The following is a 23,456-nucleotide window of genomic DNA, read 5'->3' as shown; positions in this document are numbered from 1 at the left end:
CTGCAACCCATGGACTACATGGCACACGTAACCATGGTACATGCCTAAAGGTGACGACTGTCTTAATGCTCACGTAAGAAAGGGGAGACGGCTCCACCTCCCAGTCTGTCTGTGAGAAAGACACATTGTACGTGGGTCACTGGCTCAACATATGCTCTAATAGAACAGAGCCCACGCTGGTGATGGGCAGCCTCCTTGCTGGCATTCTGAGGCCAGATGCTGGGAGATAGGTTCATTGGAGGATCTTAATTATTAAGACAGTCCTCACCTTTATACCTTAGGCATGTACTGTCCTGCTATCCCCATCACAAACACACATTTCATATGCTTTGTATTTGTCTCTTCAGAGCCTACTTTGTGGCACTTTATCAGAGCAGCTGGCATGTTGGGAGAGGGAGAGAATATGAGGTGTTTATAAAATTCTAAGATGACCCTGTGATGTGAATACATGGCTTGTTTTTTATTTATTTTGATGCCCTTAGTTCAGTTTCCCCAAATTGCTGTGACAATTTCTTGATTTCTGCTTTACTGTCCCATTGGGCAGTACTTTTTAATTTTTAAACTGTGCTTTACCTTTCTGAAAATATATTCTTACAACTTTCCCAATCATGCTAGTTAATTTGGTATCTACGCCAGCTTCTATATCCTCAGTAATGAGACAGTAATGAATTAGTGAACAGGCCCGTTATTAGAAAAATGGAACAACCTGGATGATGGTCACCTAAGAGGCAGCCTCAGTTTGGACACTGGAATAGAGAGTAGTAGGGTCTGGTGCACTGGAGGCTGTAAAGATGGCGGGGGGTGCAGGCCTAGTGTTGCCAGGTCTTCCCAGTTTCCAAGAGAAACTGGAAATATGTTTTATATAAAATATATATTTTTAGAAATATACATGAGCCAAGAAAACTTATTCTTGCAAAACTTTCCATTTGTGACCTCAAGACTGTTCCTTCCCACTTCAGTGAGCTTCTCTGCATAAGTGGGGATGAACATTTTAAAACTAGTTTTCTGTGTACCTCCCCCACTTCAAGAATACTTAGTACCAAATGGACATCTGAAGAGTTCCTATTTTCCTCAGACATCTCTTTCCTGTGGTGTCTCCATGACCGTTTATTTTTTCTTGCTCTTCCGCAAGGGTCCAGGTTCTGTGCAGAAATGCTTCCCTGCAGAGTGCTCTCTGCTTTCTACCTTAGATTGGGGGCTCTCTGTCTCTGTTGGCTGAAGCAATTCAGGGCATGCCCATTGCACAGATCTCAGGTGGAAGCAGAGGCTGGAATGGGCATATGTTCTAGGTCACTCACACAGAGCTAACAGCTTCTTGAAATGTTGCATGACTTTTTCTTGAAGTGGATCCACCTGCATAATTCATGCAGGCAGACTTAATTAATTTTTTAATTACATTTCAAGGGTAGACTTAATAGAGTAAGTATCTCCTGCTCACCATCCTCTGAAGGATTAAACTGAACTTGCCCCTTCTGCTATGGTGAAGCAGCAACTTCAGATTCTTAATTTCGTCTAGTTGGTTGCCTGTTTTCCTTGTCTTTCTCCTCAATGAGACAATTTTTTCTTTGAATGTATCTGATTTGTCTGTGATCTCCAACCCTGCCCAGAGCCCAGGTCTGTCCTCTATCCTCTTTCTGCTTCCATCTCTTTTCTCTTTCTCTTTCCTTCTCCTCTCTCCTTTTTCTCTCCACCTCCCTTCTCGTGCTCTCTCCTTTCTCCTCCATCATCCCCCCTCCCTTCCTTCTCCCTGTCCTCTCTGCCTCTTCCTCTCTTTTCCTCCTCTTCTCTCTGCATATCTGCATCACCCTTTCCTCACTTACAGACCAGTTTTCTTTGTGGTTTTTGCTTGTATGTGATCAGCCTTCTTCACTACTCACTAATTGTTTGTTGAATGGAGGAGGATAGGTCCTGCCCCTAGATAACTTTTCTTTGTTACCTCTATTAATAAGGACCAGTATGCACTAGGGACAGAAATATTCATCAAGGCCAGATGAATGTCCTTTTAGAAGGCTAGGAGCACTTCGGCCCTGCTTTATGTGATTTCTCTATCTGGCAGTTGGTGTTGAATGACAGTAACTATTATTCTTTATTCCTTTGCCTAATTGCTGAACCCACAAGACCTGTCTATATTGATTTCTTCTCAGCTGCTGCATTGATTGGCTAACTTGTTGATTGTTCTTCTTCCCCGTGAGAATGTAAGTTCCATGAGGGAAAGTGCTTTGTTGCTCTTGTTCTCTTCAGTATCCTCAGTATTAGAACAGTGCAGTGATATCGAATGAGTTAAGTGTATATCTTACCCCAGCTTTGCTCTGCTCTTTACATGTCCATTTTCTGTTTATTTTTCTCCTTTTTAAGAAAATGTTCACACCACTCTGCATCTGCCTTGGGTTACACTTTACAGTGGGGAAGACTCCTCTTGGGTCTTGCCATTATTTTCCTGCTGGCAATTCTCTATGGAGAGGCAGAAGGTAGCAATGAAAATGAGATGGGATTGGAGGAGGAAGACCCATTCCTTTTCTTTATCTGTCAGGAGAGACGATCATACCTCCCTCACAAGTGTGGAAGATGAAATAGGATAGCACTTGAGGAAAGCCTTTGTAAAATACTCTGTGATGAACATGCTTTTGCAAATAAGAAGCTGGCATGTCGATGTGCTTATCTACTTTTCAAGGATCAGTGCATCCCAGGTGGGAGCAGTTGGGCCCAGGAAGCTGACTTCCATAACTTGTTCATCCTTCACAACAGTCCTAGAAAGTGGGTGGTACTATCCTACTTTAAAGATGAAGATGCAGATCTCAAAGATGTATGATTTTGCCCAAGTATTATTCACTGAGTAAAAGCAAAGACAGGCTCAGACCTAGGTCCTGTAGTGACAAATGTAGACTTCTTTTCACCATCCAACATATGTCAGGTCAGAGAAGGGAAGAGGTGACCCCTGTAGCTTGGCCCCCAGCTTTTGGATGGTGATCCTGATCACATTTATTTGAATATCTTTGTAATGTGTTAATGTGTGATACCATTAAGCTTGTACTAGTGTTAATTGAGTTCGTATTAGGGTAGTATTCAATTGATAGATTTTTTTTTTTTTCCTATCAAACACTGCATAGCTAGTTAGGTCAGAACTTAGTTATTTTCTGGAACATGCTGACTAAAAAGGGATTGACATTGAATGACAGAGGAGCTGATTGAATAGAGCAGAGCCTGAATTTGTATATGGACCTTGAGTCTGACTGGATTTGTAGGTTATTCTGTTACAACCCAAGACATAGAATAGAGATGCTCACCTATTCACCCATTCCACTAATATGGAGATTTCACCATTGAATGTGCTCAACCCAACTAAGGCATTCTAGTTTGTAGCTTAAGTGAACCTGTGAAGACTCTCCAGTTACCCAACAGGACCTTGTGCAGCTGTGTGTGGAAATCGGGATAATTCCAGTGTTTCCGAGAGTGTTTTAATAGAGCACTGATTACAGATTGCAGGCACCTGGTGGTGTTTTTGTGCTGAGGCTGGGGTGCAGTTCCAAAGACAAGAACTGGGCTAGATGGATTCCTATTTTCCCACCCTGATGTTTACCAGGGCCTGGAATAGGTACTGAGAAACCCTGCGACCAGCTGATCCAGGCTCCTGGTGTGGTTAGTGTGTGCTTTCAGGAGGCCACACACACCAGCACATCAATTCCCAAACCGAGAACAGACATGTGACTGCCCAGGTTGTGTTCTCCTGCCAATGGCTTAGAGCCTTGAGACTGTAGGAGGAGCTCAGTTGGAGTCAACACAGAGGCCTTTGGGTTGGAGCTTGGCGGGAGTTACTCTGTGCTTCTTGGACTATCCTGGGCTGTTCCGCTTGGGCAGACCGTCATTGCTCTTGGCCCCAATAGCCAAATGAGAAAACAAACTGTGAAAATTCAAGGGGAAAAAGGTGATAGCCAAGAGCCATGGTTTAGAGCTGTATGGGCTAGAGGTTTTCTAGTTCAGCACTTAATTTCATGCCAATTCCCAAGAAAAAGAATACTTAATCTGAGAAGAGTTCCCAGTGTGATTAATCATGTTTTCTCTCTCTTGGTTCTCATCCTCCCAACACACCACCTGTTCTCACCTTCCGCAGATTCAGCACTGCTCTCATATTTCACATTATCGTTTCATGCTTCTCTGTTTTTTACTTAAAAGAGCATGGAAGTAAAGTAGAGAGCAACATTTAGCCTTAATATTGGTTTTGCTACTCTTCTGGTGTGTGACTTTGGAATCACCCTCTGGACTTCAGTTTCCTTATGTGTTAAGTGTGATAATTGGATGAAGTAGACCATCATCAGGAGGATCACTTCCAGGCATTAAACTTTTAAGCTTAAGAATGCCAGAAATTCTGCTGTGCCCACACTTTTTAACTGAGATGTAAGCTGCTGGTGGGTAAGGCCCAAAAGGGTATCAAGTAATGTGGTTGATTAGCTTACTTGTGAACATCTTGCTGAGATCCTTCTCAGTAAAGTAAAATGATGAAATTCCCCTTGCAGAGCATTTGAAATTAGTGAAACTCAAGGCGTTGCTGCTTGAGAAGCTAAGGTTGATTGGAGCACTGTCAGCAAAAGATGGAAGGCACAGAAAAAATGGGAGCAGGGAGGCAGCAAGGAGGGTCCAAGTTGTGCTTTTGAAATGCCAGAGCGGGGGTAATACAGCAAAGGAAGTGGAAGAGGACTTCCCTTGAGAACCAGCAGAAACCTTTGAAATATGTGCCTTTCATATTTAAGCTTTTTTCCGGTTTGGAAAACAGCCTGCAAGGCTCATAAAACTGCCTTATGGCAGCCATCCAAGATCTCAGGAGTTGACTCCTGTTGCAAACTTCTGGTCTCGAAAGGATGGTGCTGAGCAGCTGTGATGAGGCTTCCATGGGCATTGTCCCCTTTACGGAGGTGGAAATCTGTTGCAGAATCTCTCTTCTAATGTATTGTCAACTCCCGGTTTTATTTGTGAAATCAAAACAAGCTCTATCCTAATAAGACTGTGTGGCTCCTTTGCCAATGAAACAGCATGATATACACACACAAGATGAACAGATATCCAGAAAGAATGACTTCAAACTACAACCCAATTTGTTATCTTTGTAGCTGCTGGGCTGGGCTGATAACAGTATCTTGTACACCAGAAAATGTGTCCAGTCAGAGGCAAAACTACAAAGTGGTTGCATGTGTCTTGTTTTACCTAAAATACATTCTAGCCTCACCTTTCCATATGTTTCTAGTTTCTTCAATATAAGATAATAAGGAAGAACAAAGACTTCTGGGGTCATGCATCTTAGGTTTAAGTCCCTGCTCTGCCCTTGAGCTGTGTTATGTAGGACAATTTACTTAACCACTGAGCTTTAGTTTCCTCATCTAAAACAGTCTCTCCACCCAGAGTATAATAATAAGGATTATTGAATACCGAAGACCCATATCTAAGTATATACATCTCTTGTGTCAGAATTTGAGGTAGCTGACAGGTGGGGAAAGTGCTTTTGGAGGCTGAGAAGGGACTCTTTCTGTCACCATTCAGACTGTATTGCACTGGGATGAAGTCATGAGGTTGACCCTTGGGGAGACCAATTAAAGTTGGCATTATAGTCCTTGGCCAGATCCTTAATGAGATCAGAAGTGTTCATGAACCTTACTGGAAATTTTGTTTGGGAAATTGAGGCATTGAAGGGCACAGTGTCTTGCCTTTTAAACAAAAGGAGTAAGTATGTGTAAAATGGCCCCTCAGAGTGTCACATTGCTTCTGTGCCCCTCACTGCTGTGAAAGACTTCATGTTGGAGTATAACACTGATGACATACTAATTTCAGAAAACTTACTTAAGCTCTTCCAAGAGATTGTAATGTGGTGATATTCTCCAAATCAGCGATTCAAATAAGGAATTTTTTTTTTTTAATTTATTTTGTTTTTTTGAGATGGAGTCTCACTCTGTTGCCAGACTGGAGTGCAGTGGTGTGCTCTCAGCTCACTGCAACCTCTGCCTCCTGGGTTCAAGTGAATCTCCTGCCTCAGCCTCCCAAATAGCTGGGACTACAGGCGCACGCCACCAGGCTCAGCTATTTTTTTTTTTTTTTTTTTTTTTTTTTTTTTTTTTTTTTTTTTTTAAGTATTTTTAGTAGAAACAGGGTTTCATCATGTTGGCCAGGAGGCTCTCCTGACCTCAGGATCCACCTGCATTGGCCTCCCAAAATGTTGATATTACAGGCATGAGCCACAGTGCCTGGTCAAATAATGTTTTAAAATTGGTGTTTGATGTGGATAATATTTTGAAGAAGTTTTAACATGATTTAAAAATTTTAGAAAGCACGTAAACTTGTTTCAACTGTATTTTATGTTTTTATAGGTTTCAAACTCTTAAAAAAATGGAGGCTTTAGTTAAAGACTCATTATTTTTTACTGTTATATTTTAAATCTGTTCCAAAATAGAATTAGCTTAAATCAAGAAAACTTAAAATTTACCTAAAGCTTGAGTCAACAAATAACTGATATAAAAAGCTCATGTTACACTTGCTGGAAAGTTTATGTTTTTATCTGTTTCTTTATTTTTAATGGTAGATAGATTCTTTTCGTTTTTGTTTTTGTTTTTTTTTTTTCAGTCTGCAATTTCTGTTATCATACCCTCCTCTAAGAGGAAAACATGTGACCTACTACCTGTACTTTTTACTTCCTTTAATATACAAGTCTAGTGTTTTGTCCTTCTGTCTTTTCTTTAGTGTAAGTAAAAGAAACAAAGTAATTCAGCAAGTAGCGCAGAACCTAGCAGATAAGCACAATGTTTATTTTCATGTTAAGTCGATCTTTACGTGGCTTTTGCCTGTATTTGAACACGGTTGGAATGGATTTGGTGACTTCCAGTGCTGTCTGCTATACGTGATATTCTCAAGTCAACATAGTGTCTCCTTAGTTTGCCAGCTAGTTGTTAGATACCACGATGACAGGATTGCTCAGTAAAAATTAGGGAATGTCAACAAGTTGGGCTCTTTTTTTACTTTTTTATCTGACTACCTTCTTTTTTTGATGTGGTTCAATTCACTTTTCAAGGCTTATTCTATGTGTTGGATTGATCATCTTGTCATAATCCATAATACACCAAGGAGAATATTCCAACCTGGCCTTCACTTTGATTCTTTATTTCTACCCATTACTGTAGAATGGGTACATGAATACTGTAGAACTTAACTGGTCCTTGGAATTTAAATTTGTGAATGCGAAAATCCTATTAATAGAATTCCTTGGAATGAGCGATACTTATGAAATCTTACCTCAGTAAATCCTCCAAATGACATATCCTATGTAGCCTTTGTTGGTTGTGTTATTTTTTGGCTTTGTCATATCATTTGTGAAAGTTAGGATGTATTGATTGACAAGAAGGTTAAAGACTACACCCACAATATAAATAAACTTGTGTAAACACAAATCTTATGGTCAGGGTTTGTTCTTTGGATATCAAACTTGCAAGAAGAATGTGTATACCGAACATATAAACAAGGAAAGAGGAGATGAAAATAGTCTAGGTTTATAGTTGAAGCAGACATGAGTCATGGTCTTAGAGAATTCTGTGAACATAATGTCTCTTACACAGGGAGAGTTAGTACATACAGGGAAAAGAAAGCCAACTGGGTCTCATAGTGTTTGGCAGCTTATGGCAGAAAAGCAATTCCTCATTTCCTTCCTTAAAGAATTAAACAGTATGACCAGGCTTGTTGTGTATGATTGTGTTGTTTTTACACTGCTCCAGAGATACACGTCTAAGAGAGTAAGTGGAGGCTAACACGTAGCTGGTGCTCTGTTCACCAGACTGAAGGCTCCAGCATGGAGCTGCAATTGGACAGAGAAGAGTACCATTTTCTTTCTACGAAAATCTCTTACCAGCCTTGTAATTATTCACAGCATTTGCTCTCCTTTCTCACAGCTTTTTGAGGGTGGGAGTTTACTAATTTACTTTGGGGTTCTCAACACTATGCCTGGACTGGAGTTGAAAAGAGAATATGGCCAACTGATAATTGGTCTCAATAAAATGTATTTTGATATGTCTTCCAGGTGTGGTGGAAAGAATGTGCCTTAAAACTGCAGTGTTCAGGGGGCATTCCACTGAGATTTTAATGGAGTGAAAATACTGTCCTGCAGAATCTCTGACCTGTTTTCTTGTTTCAATATCCAGAGATAATCATATTAACATTTGGCAAACTGCTTTCCAGACATCTCTTTATGCATGTAAATATACACATAAAATTGCAAATTCATCGGCTTTTTGTTTTGTGACCTCTTTGTTTTCACTCTGTTTTATTTCTTGGCAATTTTTCCAAGTCAATCTCTATAGGTCTGTGCCACAATCTTAAAAGAATATGTAATATTTTGTTGGGTGAATGGGTAAGCATGCATCTGTAACATACACACAGTATGTGCATGCTCACATCATTTTTTCTAATAGTAGAGTTGCTGATTCAAAAGTTTCCAACTCATATTAATCTCTGTTGGGGAGGAACTATAACACCTCCTCAAAATCCTTAGACCAATCAGGTAGGTTAAAAATGACATCATTTACCCTTCATAAAAACACATATCTGGGCTGGGCACGTACCTATAATCCCAGCACTTTAGGAGGCTGAGGCAGCGGGTGGATCACTTGAGGTCAGGAGTTCGAAACCAACCTGGCCAACATTGTGAAACCCTCTCTCTACTAAAATACAAAATTTAGCCGGGTGTGGTGGCATACACCTGTAATCCCAGCTACTCAGGAGGCTGAGGCAGGAGAATTGTTTGAGCCTGGGAGACAGAGGTTGCAGTGAGCCAAGATGGTGCCACTGCACTCCAGCCTGGGCAACAGAGCAAGACTCTGCCAAAAACAACAAAACAAAACGAAACCCACATACCTACCTGAAGATTCTAATTTACAGTTCTGAAGCAAACTTTGGAAGATATATTTAGCGGCTGTCTTGATTACACGTTTGGGATTAGATGCAGAAATACTTTGTAAATCATGAAGTGCTATGTAAACTTAATGATTTATTACTAGGGCTTTACAAAATATTTGCCACGTACACTTGTTTCTGGTTTATTTATTTATTTATTTTATAAATAATTCATTAAATATTGGGAGGAATCCCAAAGATAGTGGCTCTGGACATGGTTGTATAACAGAGTAAACTGAAGAAATCATTCACAAAACAAGTTGCAGGCCCTGGCCACAGATGCCCTGAATCTCTGTGAGCGGGAAGTAGGCACCCAGGTGACGTTGATGTGCAGTCTTTGTTTGGAGTTTCTGCTTTAAGATTTTTTTCCTATCTTCAAATATTTTTCTAGCAGAACAGATATTTTCAGCTTTTATTCATATCCCCATTGTTTTTCCTGTTTAGACGTTTCTGGCTCCTTTAAGTATGATGTTAGAGGATTTTCTGAATGTCTTTTGATTTCACCCTAATTTTGTAAAGCTTGTGAAGCCTGAAGTATGAGTTCTTCGTCTGCTATTCCCGTCTGGTTTCTCACCATGGCAAGCCCATCCAATAGTCTTTGTTGTTGGTAGCAATAAAGAATGATTGAACTTGCAGTTACTGCACTTTCAAGACTTTGAATGTTATCACCAGATTAAAGTTACTTGTCTATTCTAGGAGCATATCTGACTTCCATTTTAAAGTCTACTTATAAGAACTGTTAGTTGAGAGTAGTTGTTGAATTACATGGAAAAACTGGCAGACTAAAATTTTTGTCTAATTTATTGTTTATTCACATGCTTACATACGGTGGAGAGACTAAAGCTTTCAACTTGAGAACTGTCTTATGAAAGAGAAACATTAAGTAAACATTTTGTTAAAAATCAGTAACTCTTTCTTAATTAAACACTTTTAAAGGGGCTAAATTGGCCTCAAATTATCTCCTTGATCTTAATATATGACATCAGAAAAATAAAATTGATTTTCTTTGCATAAAAGCTTGTATATTTTCTGACTATCAAAGTTTTTGAACTTTTGAGCAAAATTAACACTTTTAGATTTCTAGGTTTAGTGATTGTATAATAGCATCTGTTTTGTAGCATTTAGTATGTATATATTGTGATGTTTAAGGGAAGTAATTTAACATTTTTCTATTAGGTTTTAACCTTTACAGCATTGATGTTTTCCTTGTTTAGGTAATTGTGTTTTTTGTCAAGAGCTGAGGCATGTAGAAGAAACAGTTAAATACAGTTAAGCTTGAATCATAGTCATCCTTTGGAATATGACATGGACAGTATAAAGGGCTGATTGTGGTAAAGTAGGAGCAATACTGGAGTCATTTAGAGGAGGCATCCACATCATTCAGGCCAGGGATGGCAAAAACCCAAAGTAAGCCAGAGGAAGTGAGAATGAAGAAAAGCTAGTCTAGAAATATTAAATCAAATCCATAGGACTTGGCGATTGGTTTGTTATGGAATTTTTTAATTTGAAAGGGTTGAAGGAGAAGGAAAAGTCTATGTTAGCTCTCAGTGGAGATGCTCAGTCTACAGCTAGATACATGGGTTTAAAGCCAGGAAGGCACTCTGAGTTGGATGCATGATTAGTGTTATCAGATTATAGGTGGGAATTGAAACTGAATTTGTAGAATTTCAAAGACAAGGTGGTAATGCAAAGAAGTTTAATTTTAGAGAATTGTACTCCTCTTATTTCTAACTTACTTGGTTTCACCAAACTGAAGTTCTCCTGAAGTAGGAAAGACTCGCTGATTTTCCCCAAAAGTCTTCCAGGGTGACATCATCTTGGTTCTTAACTTCAGAGACTCTGAAACTTGTTATCAGCATGCTCACTGCATCTGCCTTAGTATTGAGACGCATTAACTAGCTTATGAGACTGTTGTCTAAAACTCTTGGTTACTCATTTACAATTGGAAGTATAATTGTCAGATAGTCTAGAATACTTGTGTGGCACAGCCACAGGGACCAAAACATGATCAGAGGGTTGCATGCTAAACATGGAATCAGAACAGAGAAGATGATGAAGTTAGATCAGCTATCTGACAGTATTAAACTAAATAGATGGCACTGTTGCCTTCCTGTAAAGAAGAGGTTCTTTCTTCTCACATGAAAAACATTTAAGGACTGTGGACTATACTCCCCGAGAACCACCTGAATGATACTGAATGCATTAACGATGGAAGTTTTTAATTTGCTACAGTTCCACCTGTGTCCTGTTGGTCTTCTGACCACAAATGAAAAATACTAGTTCCAAAACCAAAAATGTTGATGTTGGAGTACGAAAGCATCTTATACCTGTTCCTCTTTACTTATGTACTTCATCTACCTAGTTTCTGAGGTCATTTGAGTTTGCAACTCCTAGCCTAAAGGATGCTCTATCCTTCCTAGTTACTTAGGCCGTGGAAAGCCATTGCACTGCTGTAGCCACGCACTAACAAGAGTGATATGTATGGAGGAGATGACACAAAGTGAGAAGAAGATCAGAACTAAATATGATTAGTTTTTGCAACTAAAACTTATGGGAACCAGCTGCTTTGACTTGCAAATCATATTATAGGTTGGTTTCTTGAATGGAAAAATTTTGTAATTATACCCTATAGAAGCAAGGAAAGAAAAGGCTTCCATGGAGTGATATAGGTTGGAGTAACTAGTGGTCATTGGTGTACCATTGCTGTTACATTCATCTTACTTTCTTACAATGGGTTCTCAGCCTTGGGATGGACATCAATTTACCAACACTAACATGTAAGGCCTGATAAAGCTGCTTAGATATATCAAGAGAAAAAAATCCTGTGCATGGTCTTCCTATATTCTCACTTAAAATGATTCATCCTTTCCATTCCCATCACTACCTTTCTGGTCTAGGTTTTAGTTCCTCTCTAGGCTCACAGCTTTTAAATTAGGTGGCAGGATGACTGCATGGCTGCATGAGAACCAGTTAGAGTTGTTTAAAATACAGATCCCAGGATTCTAATTTGGTAGATATGAAGGAAGGCCCCAGGAGTCCGCATTTTTGAAAAGTTCTCCATGCTAAATTCAGATGTACAACTAGATTTGGGATACTCACAAGTCATTGCTATGAAGCTATGACAGTATCCCTTTTATTTTCTTATTCTTTTCCATCTAATCTGCTGTACATTACCATTCTGAGGGTGACATTAAAAACAATGTGTGCTCCACACTGACCTGTTAGGGTCACTGCCCTGAATCAGAACTTTTCATAATTTCACATAGAATTAGTCTGATAATCTCCTATTGAGTGTCCTGAAGAGTGATACCTATAAACTTTTTATTCTCGTGACACTTAGTACAGAGGCCATCCCTATAAGAGAAGAGTCTGTTTTTCCGTATGTGGAGGGTCTCATACTGGTGGGTGAGAAAGGTGAGGATTTGTAAATAAAGTTGGGTTTTACTTTTACAAATACCTTCAGTATAGATGGCTACATTTATTAAATTTCTACCAGTTTAGAGGGGTTTTTATCTTTTCATATCATAGTAGGAAAATTAATAAAAATGTTTCATTTTTAAGCATTTTTTAATTTTTCAGGCAACAGAATAAGGGTTCTGTTTGTATTGTTTCATTTCGTTCTTCAGTTCCAGTTAATAAACATCTCTATCTTGTAGTTAATAAACTAAGGGTCTGTAATTTTAAGAGATTTACCCAAAAATCACATAGGTCTTAAGTGTTGGAGCTAAAATATGAACCTGAGTTTGTTTGATTCTAAAACTTGTGCTCAGTGACAAAGTTAATGGCTTTATCTTCTCTCTCTCTCTCTCTCTCTCTCTCTCTCTCTCTCTCTCTCTCTCTCTCTCTCTCTCTCATTCTTGGCCATTGAATATCAGAATAAAAAACAATAAAAGATCATTTCTATTTCTTACCAGAAAAGAACAGGTTTTCTTAAGCTTGGTCAAACCACATATCTCTTTCTTTCCTTTTTCTGACAGATTTTATATGATAAAATGATAGCTTTCCTTTTAACTACAGTTTTAGAAAACTGTGAACCTGAGGTGAAAAAGCAAAAGCCATGACAACTGAGAAGGTGCTGGTCAGAATGCCCTGATGAGGCTGGGCATGGTGGCTCACACCTGTGATGCCAGCACTTTGGGAGGCTGAGGCAGGTGGATCACTTGAGATCAGGAGTTCAAGACTAGCCTGGCCAACATGGTAAAACCCTATCTCTACTAAAAATACCAAGATTCGCTGGGCGTGGTGGTAGGTGTGTGTAATCACAGCTATTGGGGAGGCTGAGGCAGGAGAATCAATTGAACCTGGGAAGTGGAGGTCACAGTGAGTCGAGATTGCACCACTGCACTCCAGCCTGGGTGACAGAGCAAGACTCTGCCTCAAAAAAAAAAAAAAAAAAAAGAGTGCCCAGTGAGCTCAGGACTGTGGCTTGCTTTCTACTATGCTTGTCAAATGATTTGAAGCCGCTGTGCTACCACTGGCTTTCTTTTTCACATGTACCCCAATGGTGAGAGGCAAGTGGTCTTGGAACTAGAAAAGAACTAGTATGTGCTTCTTTCTTTAAAAACAAAAATGTCCCTCGTAAATTATAACACCTTGTCTAGGAAAGTCATGGGGTAAATTATGAAATTCTATTACTAACTTATAGGAAATCATAAAGAATCAGTTAGTGATCAGCATATTGAAAAACAGGTCCCCCACCACTGATGTCATTCTGTTCTTGGCCAGCTTGAAGAACCTGGTAGTAATGATAAAATGTTGGAATTAAAGCATAAGTAGATCTATAATTTCTAGATCTCTAGATACATATTCTTTGTGTATATATAGATAGGTATTCTTGTGTCACTAAGAAAACCTGCTCTATTGCAGAATAAAAACTGGGAGAAATTTCTTTGGCTGGAAAGATGCTATTTTTTAACATATCTCTTTCCTACCAGAAGGTTATAGATGTGGACAAGTTACAGGTAACAGCTGTTTGAGTGGCATTTGTGAATCTTGCATTGGGAAGGATGTTACCATGATCTTTTACCATAAATTATCTGGATTTAAGTGAAATCTCTGATGTAGTTAGCAGTCAACTCCTGGAGAACAGGGACCATGTCTTAATTATTTATTGTATCTTTAATACTAATCATAGAAGTGGCACATAGCAGGTGTTCTTGTAACCAACTGGTTCAAGAACCAGTCCTATTTTTTTTTTTACAGCAGTCTGATCAACTCTTTGAGCTGCTCTTACTGTAGATAGCTATGCTGTTGATCTATATACAGGATCTCTGATACTCTGCATGTCCAACCCATGGGCCCTCTCTGTGCCTTTAATTTTGATTTGTTGAATTGCCTGAACAAATATCCAATTGCCTGAACAAATATCTTTTTGTGATTAAAGCATGGGCTATTTCTGGCTAGGATGATGGAATAGAGAAAGTTTACTCAAGTGGTTGTTGAGTTTTTTTGGATGACGGGCTTAATATTTCAGATTGACCTTGAACATAATAGATATAAATAAGCAGAGTTAAGACATTAGGGAAGTAAAACTTTTAGAAAACTAAATATAACATGGGGACTGTGTCGGTGTAAGTTTTGAGAGGAACTCACTATGAGTCAGCATCATACTGCTTTATTTTCTTAATTATTGGGCATCCACTGCCAGTTAACCAGAGGAGCATAACATGTGGGAGCTGCTGGGTAACATTTCCAAAATACTTAGCATTAGTCAGATATGTTTTTAGAATTCTGTATCCATTTTGGCTGAAGGAAAATGTGGAATGTTCATCAAGGGTGCAGAGCATGGTAACTAGATGTAGAGGAGCACTGCTAAGGACCCATTGGAAAAAGCTAGTAAGAATTCATTACTTAGCATGATCAAACGCAGAAGAAGGGTATTAATTTAATGGTCTTCTGTTGCATTTATAGTTATAGTGTAGAAGATGATGTGATTATTTCCACTGTGAATGGAATTAGAGAAATGGATTTACGTTAAAGGAGATTTTAAAGGGGCATAAAGAATTTCTTGACTCTAAGGATTGTTGGACAGCAGAATGACTTGTCATCTGGAAGTGTGAAATCCTGTTCCTTACAGAACGGGAGTAGAGTGGGCACTGCTTGCCACTTAGAGGGACATGCAGTTACGGTAGTAATTAACAAACTTTCCAGATCCCAGTTTGTACTACTCATCTCATATTTTGTTTGACATTTTCGGGAAATAAATAGGTAGCCTCTTTTTGTTTGTATTTTTTCATAGTTATTACAAATATGAAGACCTTGCTTTTAATGTTTCTATAATACATTTCAAGCAAGTACAAGGTTAAACTGCAAATTGAAAATTACTTCACCCACAAATTCACTTGCTGTTGATTCATGTATGAGCCCTTACAATGTTGTCAATTCCAGCTTTCCTTTGCTTTTGCTTCTTTAGAAGATTCACTGCGTGCCCTCTTCGCTTGTTCTGCAATGAGTGCCAAATCTGCTATCAGCAAGGAAATTTTTGCGCCTCTTGATGAAAGGATGCTGGGAGCCGTCCAAGTCAAGAGGAGGACAAAGAAAAAGATTCCTTTCCTGGCAACTGGAGGTCAAGGCGAATATTTAACTTACATCTGCCTGTCAGGTAATGAGAACCAAATATTAATATTATTAAAACAGCTTCTATTTTAAAACCATTAATTCTGAGGTATCCCGGAGGTTTACATTCACAGGTGTTTTAGATGTCTGCACTCTCCTGCTCCTTTTCCCTGTTTCTCTGTGGTCTTCCTCTTTACAGTGATACCTCTGTTTTTGAGGTTGCCGTGCACTGGAAAGGTAGTAAAGCTTAATTCTGATGTATTTTCTAATTCATTAAGAGGTTTTGTAATGGGCTTTACAGACTTGTTTGTCCATACTTGTCTTCACTGGGACACTGACAGAGAAAGGGCTATCCTCTGGGATTCTTGTTTAGTACAGTTCCTAGTATCTGGATAGTTGCCATTACTTACAGCCTGACTTTCACTGGCTTTGTTGCCAATAATCAGGAATCACTTGTCTGAAGATAAATATTGGCACCTTATGGAGTATGAGAAGGTCAATTCAGTTTGTAAGTCATTGCTTTGCCTGACAGCCATTGCCTTGTCAGGAAGAGGCATCTGTTTTATTAAGCTTAGAATTTTCTTGGGTTTTTATTTTCCTCTCTCTCTCTCTCTCTCTCTCTCTCTCTCTCTCTCTCGTTTGTAATTGTAGGACATCTGTGGGATTTACAATGGATTCATATTAAGATTTTTGAGATAAAATTTGGATAAATTTTTCATGGAGTATGGGTGATGCTAATCTAAACACTTGGGGCATTTGTGATATTTCTGATAATATTTCTTCTCTTTTTTTTATTGTACTTTAAGCTCTGGGATACATGTGCACATCCCGCAGGGTTTATTGCATAGGTACATACATGCCATGGTGGATTGCAGTGTCTGCCCCCCATCATCTACATCAGGCATTTCTCCCGGTGTTTTCCCTCCCCAGCCTCCCCACCTCTCACTGTCCCTCCCCAGCCCCCCAACCCTCAACCTACCCCAATGTGTAATGTTCCCCTCCCTATGCCCACATGTTATCATTGTTCAGCACTTGCCTATGAGTGAGAACATGCGGTGTTTGATTTTCTGTTCTTGTGTCAGTTTGCTGAGAATGATGGTTTCCAGATTCGTCTGTGTCCCTACAAAGGACACAAAAGTGTCATTTTTTATGGCTGTATAGTATTCCATAGTGTATATGTGTCACATTTTCTTTGACAAGTCTATCATTGATGGGCATTTGGGTTGGTTCCAGGTCTTTGCTATTGTAAACAGCACAGCAATGAACATACATGTGCATGTGCCTTTATAATAGAACAATTTATAATCCTTTGGGTATATACCCAGTAATGGGATTGCTAGGTCAAATGGAATTCCTATTTCTAATCCTTGAGGAATTGTCTGATAATATTTCTTGTATGGGGTAATGGAAGATTTAAGCTCACTTTATATTTTTTAAAAATTTCCTTCAATTGTAGGTTTGGGAATAAAACTTTACTTTTCTGGGCCATTTCTAGCTTTTTAAGAAATTAAGCCTTTGATTATTTATCAGAATTTATTTTAGGTAAGAGTAAATTTTTACCAGAAGGAACATGTAAATTTCTAAGACTGTCTTAGATTAAAATGAAGTAAGAATATAGCACTTTGGTAAGAATTATTTTTCAATGGGCCAGGCATGGTGGCTCATGCCTATAATCCCAGCACTTTGGGAGGCCGAGGCAGGTGGATCACCTGAGGTCAGGAGTTTGAGACTAGCCTGGCCAACATGGTAAAACCCTGTCTCTATTAAAAATACAAAAATCAGCTGAGCGTGGTGGTGCCCACCTGTAATCCCAGCTACTCGGGAGGTTGAGACAGGAGAATTGCTTGAACCCAGGAGGCAGAGGTTGCAGTGAGCAGAGATCCCACCACTGTACTCCAGCTTGAGTGACAGTGAGACTGTCTCAAAAAAAAAATTAAAAAAGAAGAAAGCTTTTATTTAAATGACTGTGAGAGAATTGACGTTGAAACTGAAACATTGGTTTCTGTTTATCCCAAGTAGGATTAGGTTAATAAAATTTGGTTATTATTAGAGGATACTTGAATTTCTTTAGTGTGCTAAGCAGTGCCTGGCATCTTCTAGGGCCTCAATTAATATCTAATCTCTAAGTAGAAGAAAGATGTAGCCTTATGTAATACTTTGCTAGAATTTTATTAATGACATTCTGCTGCATTTTGTTTTGTTTTGCGACAGGGTTTCTCTCTGTTGCCCAGGCTTGAGTGCAGTGCCACAACCACGCTCACTGTAGCCTTGACCTCCTGGGTTCAGTTGTTTGTTCCTCCTGCCTCAGCCTCCCTAGAGCTGGGACTGTAGGCATGAAACACCATACCCGGCTGACTTTTGTATTTTTTTGTAAAGATAAAGTCTCACTCTGTTGCCCAGGCTGGTCTCGAACTCTTGGGCTCAAGTGATACTCCTATTTAGACCTCCCAAAGTTCTGGGATTACAGGCATGAAACACTATATTTGTAGTTTTTATAGTGATGGGGTCTCATTACGTTGCCCAGGATGCTCTCAAACTCCTGGCTTCAAACGGTCATTTCCCCTTGGCCTCCAAAAGTGCTGGGATTACAGGCATGAGCCACCACGCCCAGCCCAGGTCTTAAAAATATTTTTATATTCTTAAATTTAGATTCCAGAGTTCTGCTTACACAAATAATGAATGGAATACATTTAAATAAATATTGATTTGCATTTGGGCTGAGCTGAACATCGGCCTAGTATAGACACCTAGTGATTCTAATTTTATTAAGCTCTATTTTCTCAATATTTCATTGAGATTTCTTGTAGATGAGTAGTTGAAAGAAATGGAGATGGTCTAGAAGCCACTTGAGTTTTGCCTAGTGTACATGTATAACTGAAGAAGAACAGTTTGTTTGCATTTTAGGCATATGCTATTGTCTACCTGATTCTGATCATAAAGTCTGCAAGAATGATATAGGGACTCTAATAACCTGTCTCAGTGAAATAGCATAACCATTTCATTTCCCCTGCCATAGAAGATAATGACCTGGGACTTATGGGATAACTGTATTTCCTTTACAAATTACCAAGACCTTCAGGTTTAAACCATGAGAATTGCTTTTTGGTTACATTCTAATGGAGGAAAATCTTTTGTTCTTCAGTCTTTTCATGCTTTTGAATCTTGAGAGGATAGATTGATAAAGTAAATCTGACATTTAAGCAGACAGTATAGTGGAAATTAGGGCAGGAGAAGGGCAGGCAACTTTGACACCCAAGATTTTTGCAGTTTGATTTTTCTTGTAAGTCACAAAGAAGCAACCACCTTTATTTTTTAACTAGTGTGAAGCTTAGAGGCATATTGCTACATCCCTGATAAGGTGATGTTTTAATTAGCAATTAACTAGTCAAATATTTATTAAGTACCTTTTTTGTGCCAAGCATTCTAGGTTCTGTGAATACCACTATGAAAAGAATTCACAGAGCTTACCTAATTCTGTGGGAAAGCAGCAATAGACATTAATAAGTCACTCACTGAAATAAACATAGTTATAAACTGTAAAAGATTAAAAAGAAAAAAATACAGTGATGTGAAAGCATGTATGCAGAGAATTTGGCCTGGTTGGGAGAACCAAGAGTTTTGAGAAAAGTAGGGCTTCACTAGTTTTGAAAAGAGGACCGTGTGGGTGAGAGGGCATTCCAAGCAGAGGGAATGGCAGGTTCATTAAAAGACTTAGCAGGATTTTGAATTTCTCCTATTCTCCTATTCAGTCTAGGGATGACCTCTTTGTAGCTCAGCTCACAAAGAGTCTGTGAAGTGAAAGCAGAGCCCTGGAATGACAATCTTCTTCCTGCTATTAGTGTGAACTGCCTACGCCTTCTGGGGGCCCAGGCCCTCCAACTATTGTGGTTTGGTTGATGAAAACCAGCTATTCATTTTGAACTGGTGAACTTTTTCCAAATTAGGACAATGTCTGCAAATAATTTTTAGCCATTCTTCAAACAGCATGACGCATTAAATTTTTAAAAAGGGAGAAATATCACTATTTAAAAGCTTGCCAAAATATGCATCTAGATATGGGTGTTTCATATGTATCCAATGTCTTTTACTAACTTTTCTTTGTGTGAATTTTCATCCCAATATCTAGTACAGTTTATGATCAGAGTTAGAGGTCTATGATCATAAGACTTATTATTTTCACAGTGGGTTAAATATCCTCTGGAGATATCCCAAAAAGGAGCTGGAGTAGGAGAAATAAGATGATCTTTCTTGAGTTATTTAGGTTTAATTCTATAAGGAGAAAAATAATCTCTCTAGTTCCTTGTGGTGTCTTGGGATAGGATTTGAGTGTTTCTCGCTGGAATCATGGATTGATTGACTTCTTGAGTGGTAAATACGAGTGCTTATGTACTGAGATGCCTCTGTGATTAACATTCTTAAAGCACTGGTTTCTGCTTTTTCTTTTCAGCAATGACTAAAACTAAAAATACTGACAATACCAAGTGTTAACAAACGTGAAGCAATTTGAGCTCTCATACTTTGCTGATGGGAATGTAAAATGATGTGACTCCTTTAGTAAACAACTTGGCAGTTTTTCACAGAGTCAAACATGCACCCTATTTTTAGGCAGATACTCAAGAGAAATAAAAACATACATCCACCTAAAGAGTTGTACTTAAGTATTCATGACAGTCTCATTCATAATAACCAAAACCCAGAAATAACTCAGATATCCATCTACATATTAAATGAATAAACAAATTATTTTACATTTTTGCAGTGGAATACTACCTTGCAGTAAAAAGAAATGAACTACCGATATATGCAGCAACATGGATGAATCTCAGAAGCATTATTTTGTGTGAAAAAAAAAAAACAGAGAGAAGCATCAACATACGATGTGATTCTATTTATATGACATTCTAGAACAGACAAATTAAGATGTAGTGGCAGGATTGACTGAGAAGGAGACTGAGGTGATATTTTGCAGTGACATTAGGTGTTCTGTTTGTTGATTGCAGTGTTGGTTACCTGGGTGCATACATTTTTGACAGCTTATCAGGGTGCACACTTAAAATGGGTATATTTTATTATATGTAAATATATCTCAATGAAATGGATTTCTTTTTTTTTTTTTTTTTTTTTTTTTGAGATGGAGTCTCGCTCTGTCTCCCAGGCTGGAGTGCAGTGGTGCGATCTCAGCTCCCTGCAATCTCCACCTCCAGGTTCAAGTGATTTTCCTGCCTCAGCCTCCTGACTAGCTGGGATTACAGGCACATGCCACTTTGCCTGACTAATTTTATATTTTTAGTAGAGGCAGGATTTCACCATGTTAGCCAGACTGGTCTTGAACTCCAGACCTCAAGCAATCTGCCTGCCTCAGCCTCCCAAAGTGCTGGGATTACAGGCATGAGCCACCGCGCCACTAGTGGGAAATATTAACCTCTTTATCTCCATGTACTTCTTAAGGTGGATGGAAACTAGCTGTCTTTTTTATAGACATGAGAAGTTATTCCAGTGACCTTTCTGAATGGTCAGATAGAAGCAGTTGTGCTTGCATCTATGTGGTTTGTCTATATGCAAAATCTTTATTTTGTACTATGTTTTTATTCTTGCTCACTCACATGAATGATATAGACATAATAGATGCTTAATGGTAGATGCTATTTGAGTTTTTGGCTTACTACATATCTGATTATAGTGTAGACTTTATTTATAACTTTGAACTGTTAACACATTCAAAGTGTAAAGCAAGCCCTGCCCACAACAATTTCTATAGTCAGTTGCCCATGATATATAAAACTAAACTAGAAACATGCTAAGTTAAAATCAGTTTGTTGTTAGACATGAGTTACCTACCGAACATTCCATAATTTCATGTTTAAAATCTGTTCTCCCGATTCAGTTTTAATTATGTGTGTGTAATATATGATGCTAGCCTTTATATCCATAAATGGATAAAAATCTTCCCTTGGCTGCTACTCATCCCCAGAGAAGGAGCATGTGGGAACTTTAATTTTTGTGATTAGTACATTCTTTTACATGTTTTGTTGAAACAGAAAATCTTAATCGTTTCTAAATGGTTTTAGATTTGTAGAGAGCAAAATTGTTCTGAATGCTCTTTGATGAAATAATTTATGTAAATAGATACCCATGGAAGGTAGTGACATGAACCTGCCAGTACTGCCCTTTATCTCAGTGATGGGCAGCCCTAGGTTCCTTATAGTACCCTCTAGAATTTCCCAGAATACAGATGGCCTGGATCTACCTGGGTCCTACTAATGCAGCACCAGGGGCTGGTGGGGAAGCTAATCTGTATTTTGAAAGTGTTATGCAAGAACTTCTGAAGCTAAGGTTGAGAAGCTTCGCTGTTTTGAGGAGATATATTCTGGTTGTCTTATTGGGATATCTGACGTGATATATTTTTGGTACTCAATTTCATTTAAAACTGCTTTAGTTTCTTACTTGTTGTCTGGCCATGGTGAAACCTCTGATTATTCTGGGCATCAGTTTATTCAGTTGAAAAATTCAGAGTAGTTAGATTCAGGTTCATTTGGGTTCTGTGAGTCTAGGGATCTGAACCCCCATGGAAGTTTCATACCAAATTTCATTCTCATTCCATGCATATCATGTAGAAAAAAGTCCAGGTAGTTAATATCAACACTTATGAGTTGATATTTATGAGGGTTTGAGAAAATTCTTTATGGGTTGTTACTGGAATTAGGGTAACCAAATTTAATTGTCAGTGATATGGCATAGGAAAGAAACCCTTTTTATCTGCTTTCTAATTCAGACCGGCTCTCATCTCAAAGTCTATAAATATTAGAAGAGAGAGAAGAGACAAGACAGATGAAATTTGACCTTGGTAGAAATGGTTTATTCAGCAGTGGTAAGTTGACTTTTCAAGAGTTTTTATCCAGGAAAAATGAAGAAATTCACACTGAAGTCAGAGGCACACAAAGATATTAGCAGTAAAAGAGGAAATACAAATCAACTACAATAATTATATATATAATATTTTTTATTATACAAGTAGTAAATATTACTGAAAATAAGAAATTTTTAGAAAATTATGTAAAAGTAAAAAATATTCACCTTCTGCATATTGTATTATTTGTTTTAATTCCAGTTAATCCCTGTGGCATCCCTATTTATTGAGTGGTATGTCCCTCATTTCACAGATGAAGGAATCAGTGTTCATCAGAGGTCATGATCTGCCGGGGTCATCATTTTGGAAGTGGCAGAATCAGACATCCACCTGGTCCCTGACCCGTGGCCATGTGCAACTGCCACAGCACCTCATTTCTTCTGATTCTCCGGGAGGGGTGTGGTGGAGAGGGCCGTGTTTTAAATAGTAGATTCCTTTCTGACTCTTCACAATTGATAGAGACATGGAACATTTTTGGCTTCCATGGTGTCATTCTATCTCATTTCTAAGGTTATTGGTTAACAGACGTTCCTACATTGGAATATATATCAGGGTAAGCCTTTTGTCTCTGTATTATAGAGATTTGGTGTGTACATCCAGCTTTTCCAGAAGACAATGCAATAAAAAAAGTTATTTTCAGTGCCTTGATTTTGAGTTTTCTTACATTCTTTTTAATTTTATAAAAATGCAATATCCTTTGTTATACCATTTATTGAGCATTTGGTTCTTCTAGGATATGTGCACAGACACATTTGAGTAGAGCATTTGTAAAACAATAACCATTGGTTACATGAAGTGAAAAGGAGAGGGTTTTCCTCTGAAACATTTTCTAGTTCAGTAGGTTTGGCCACAGGTATAATTTTAAGTGACCTGCAGTATAGTACCTGCTATGTGCCTATCACATGCTTCAGTGCTCATACAGTCAGGGTGTCATCAGCCTGCTTTGGGATTAGTAATAGTAATAATAATAGTAGATGTGGTATTTATTGAGTTCAAACATATTCTATATCTGATCCATATGTTAACTCCTTTAATCCTTACAACAGTGCTATGAGGTAGATAATAGTACTGTTCT

The 23,456-nt window shown here is 38.5% G+C and overlaps 1 protein-coding gene across 4 annotated transcripts in view; it reads left to right on the top strand.

Annotated features, from left to right (window-relative positions):
* The window catches only part of STXBP6 (syntaxin binding protein 6), a 275,229-nt gene that overhangs the window by 62,159 nt on the left and 189,614 nt on the right, over positions 1 to 23,456 (top strand). For 2 of the 4 annotated variants that reach the window (XM_009005857.4, XM_078334639.1), the window contains exon 2: positions 15,332 to 15,520. In XM_009005857.4, the coding sequence (XP_009004105.2) occupies positions 15,367 to 15,520 (154 nt within the window). In that variant the 5' untranslated portion in view covers positions 15,332 to 15,366. Of the gene's footprint in view, positions 1 to 14,561; positions 14,602 to 14,653; positions 14,755 to 15,331; positions 15,521 to 23,456 lie in introns of those variants that run through there. The other 2 variants (XM_078334638.1, XM_035260246.3) reach the window with 2 other exon arrangements.

Source organism: Callithrix jacchus, chromosome 8 (genome assembly GCF_049354715.1).
Source record: "Callithrix jacchus isolate 240 chromosome 8, calJac240_pri, whole genome shotgun sequence".
In the NCBI taxonomy this organism is placed as follows: Eukaryota; Metazoa; Chordata; class Mammalia; order Primates; family Cebidae; genus Callithrix; species Callithrix jacchus.
Note: the sequence above shows the minus strand (reverse complement) of the source record. Positions and strands in the feature narration are given on the sequence as shown.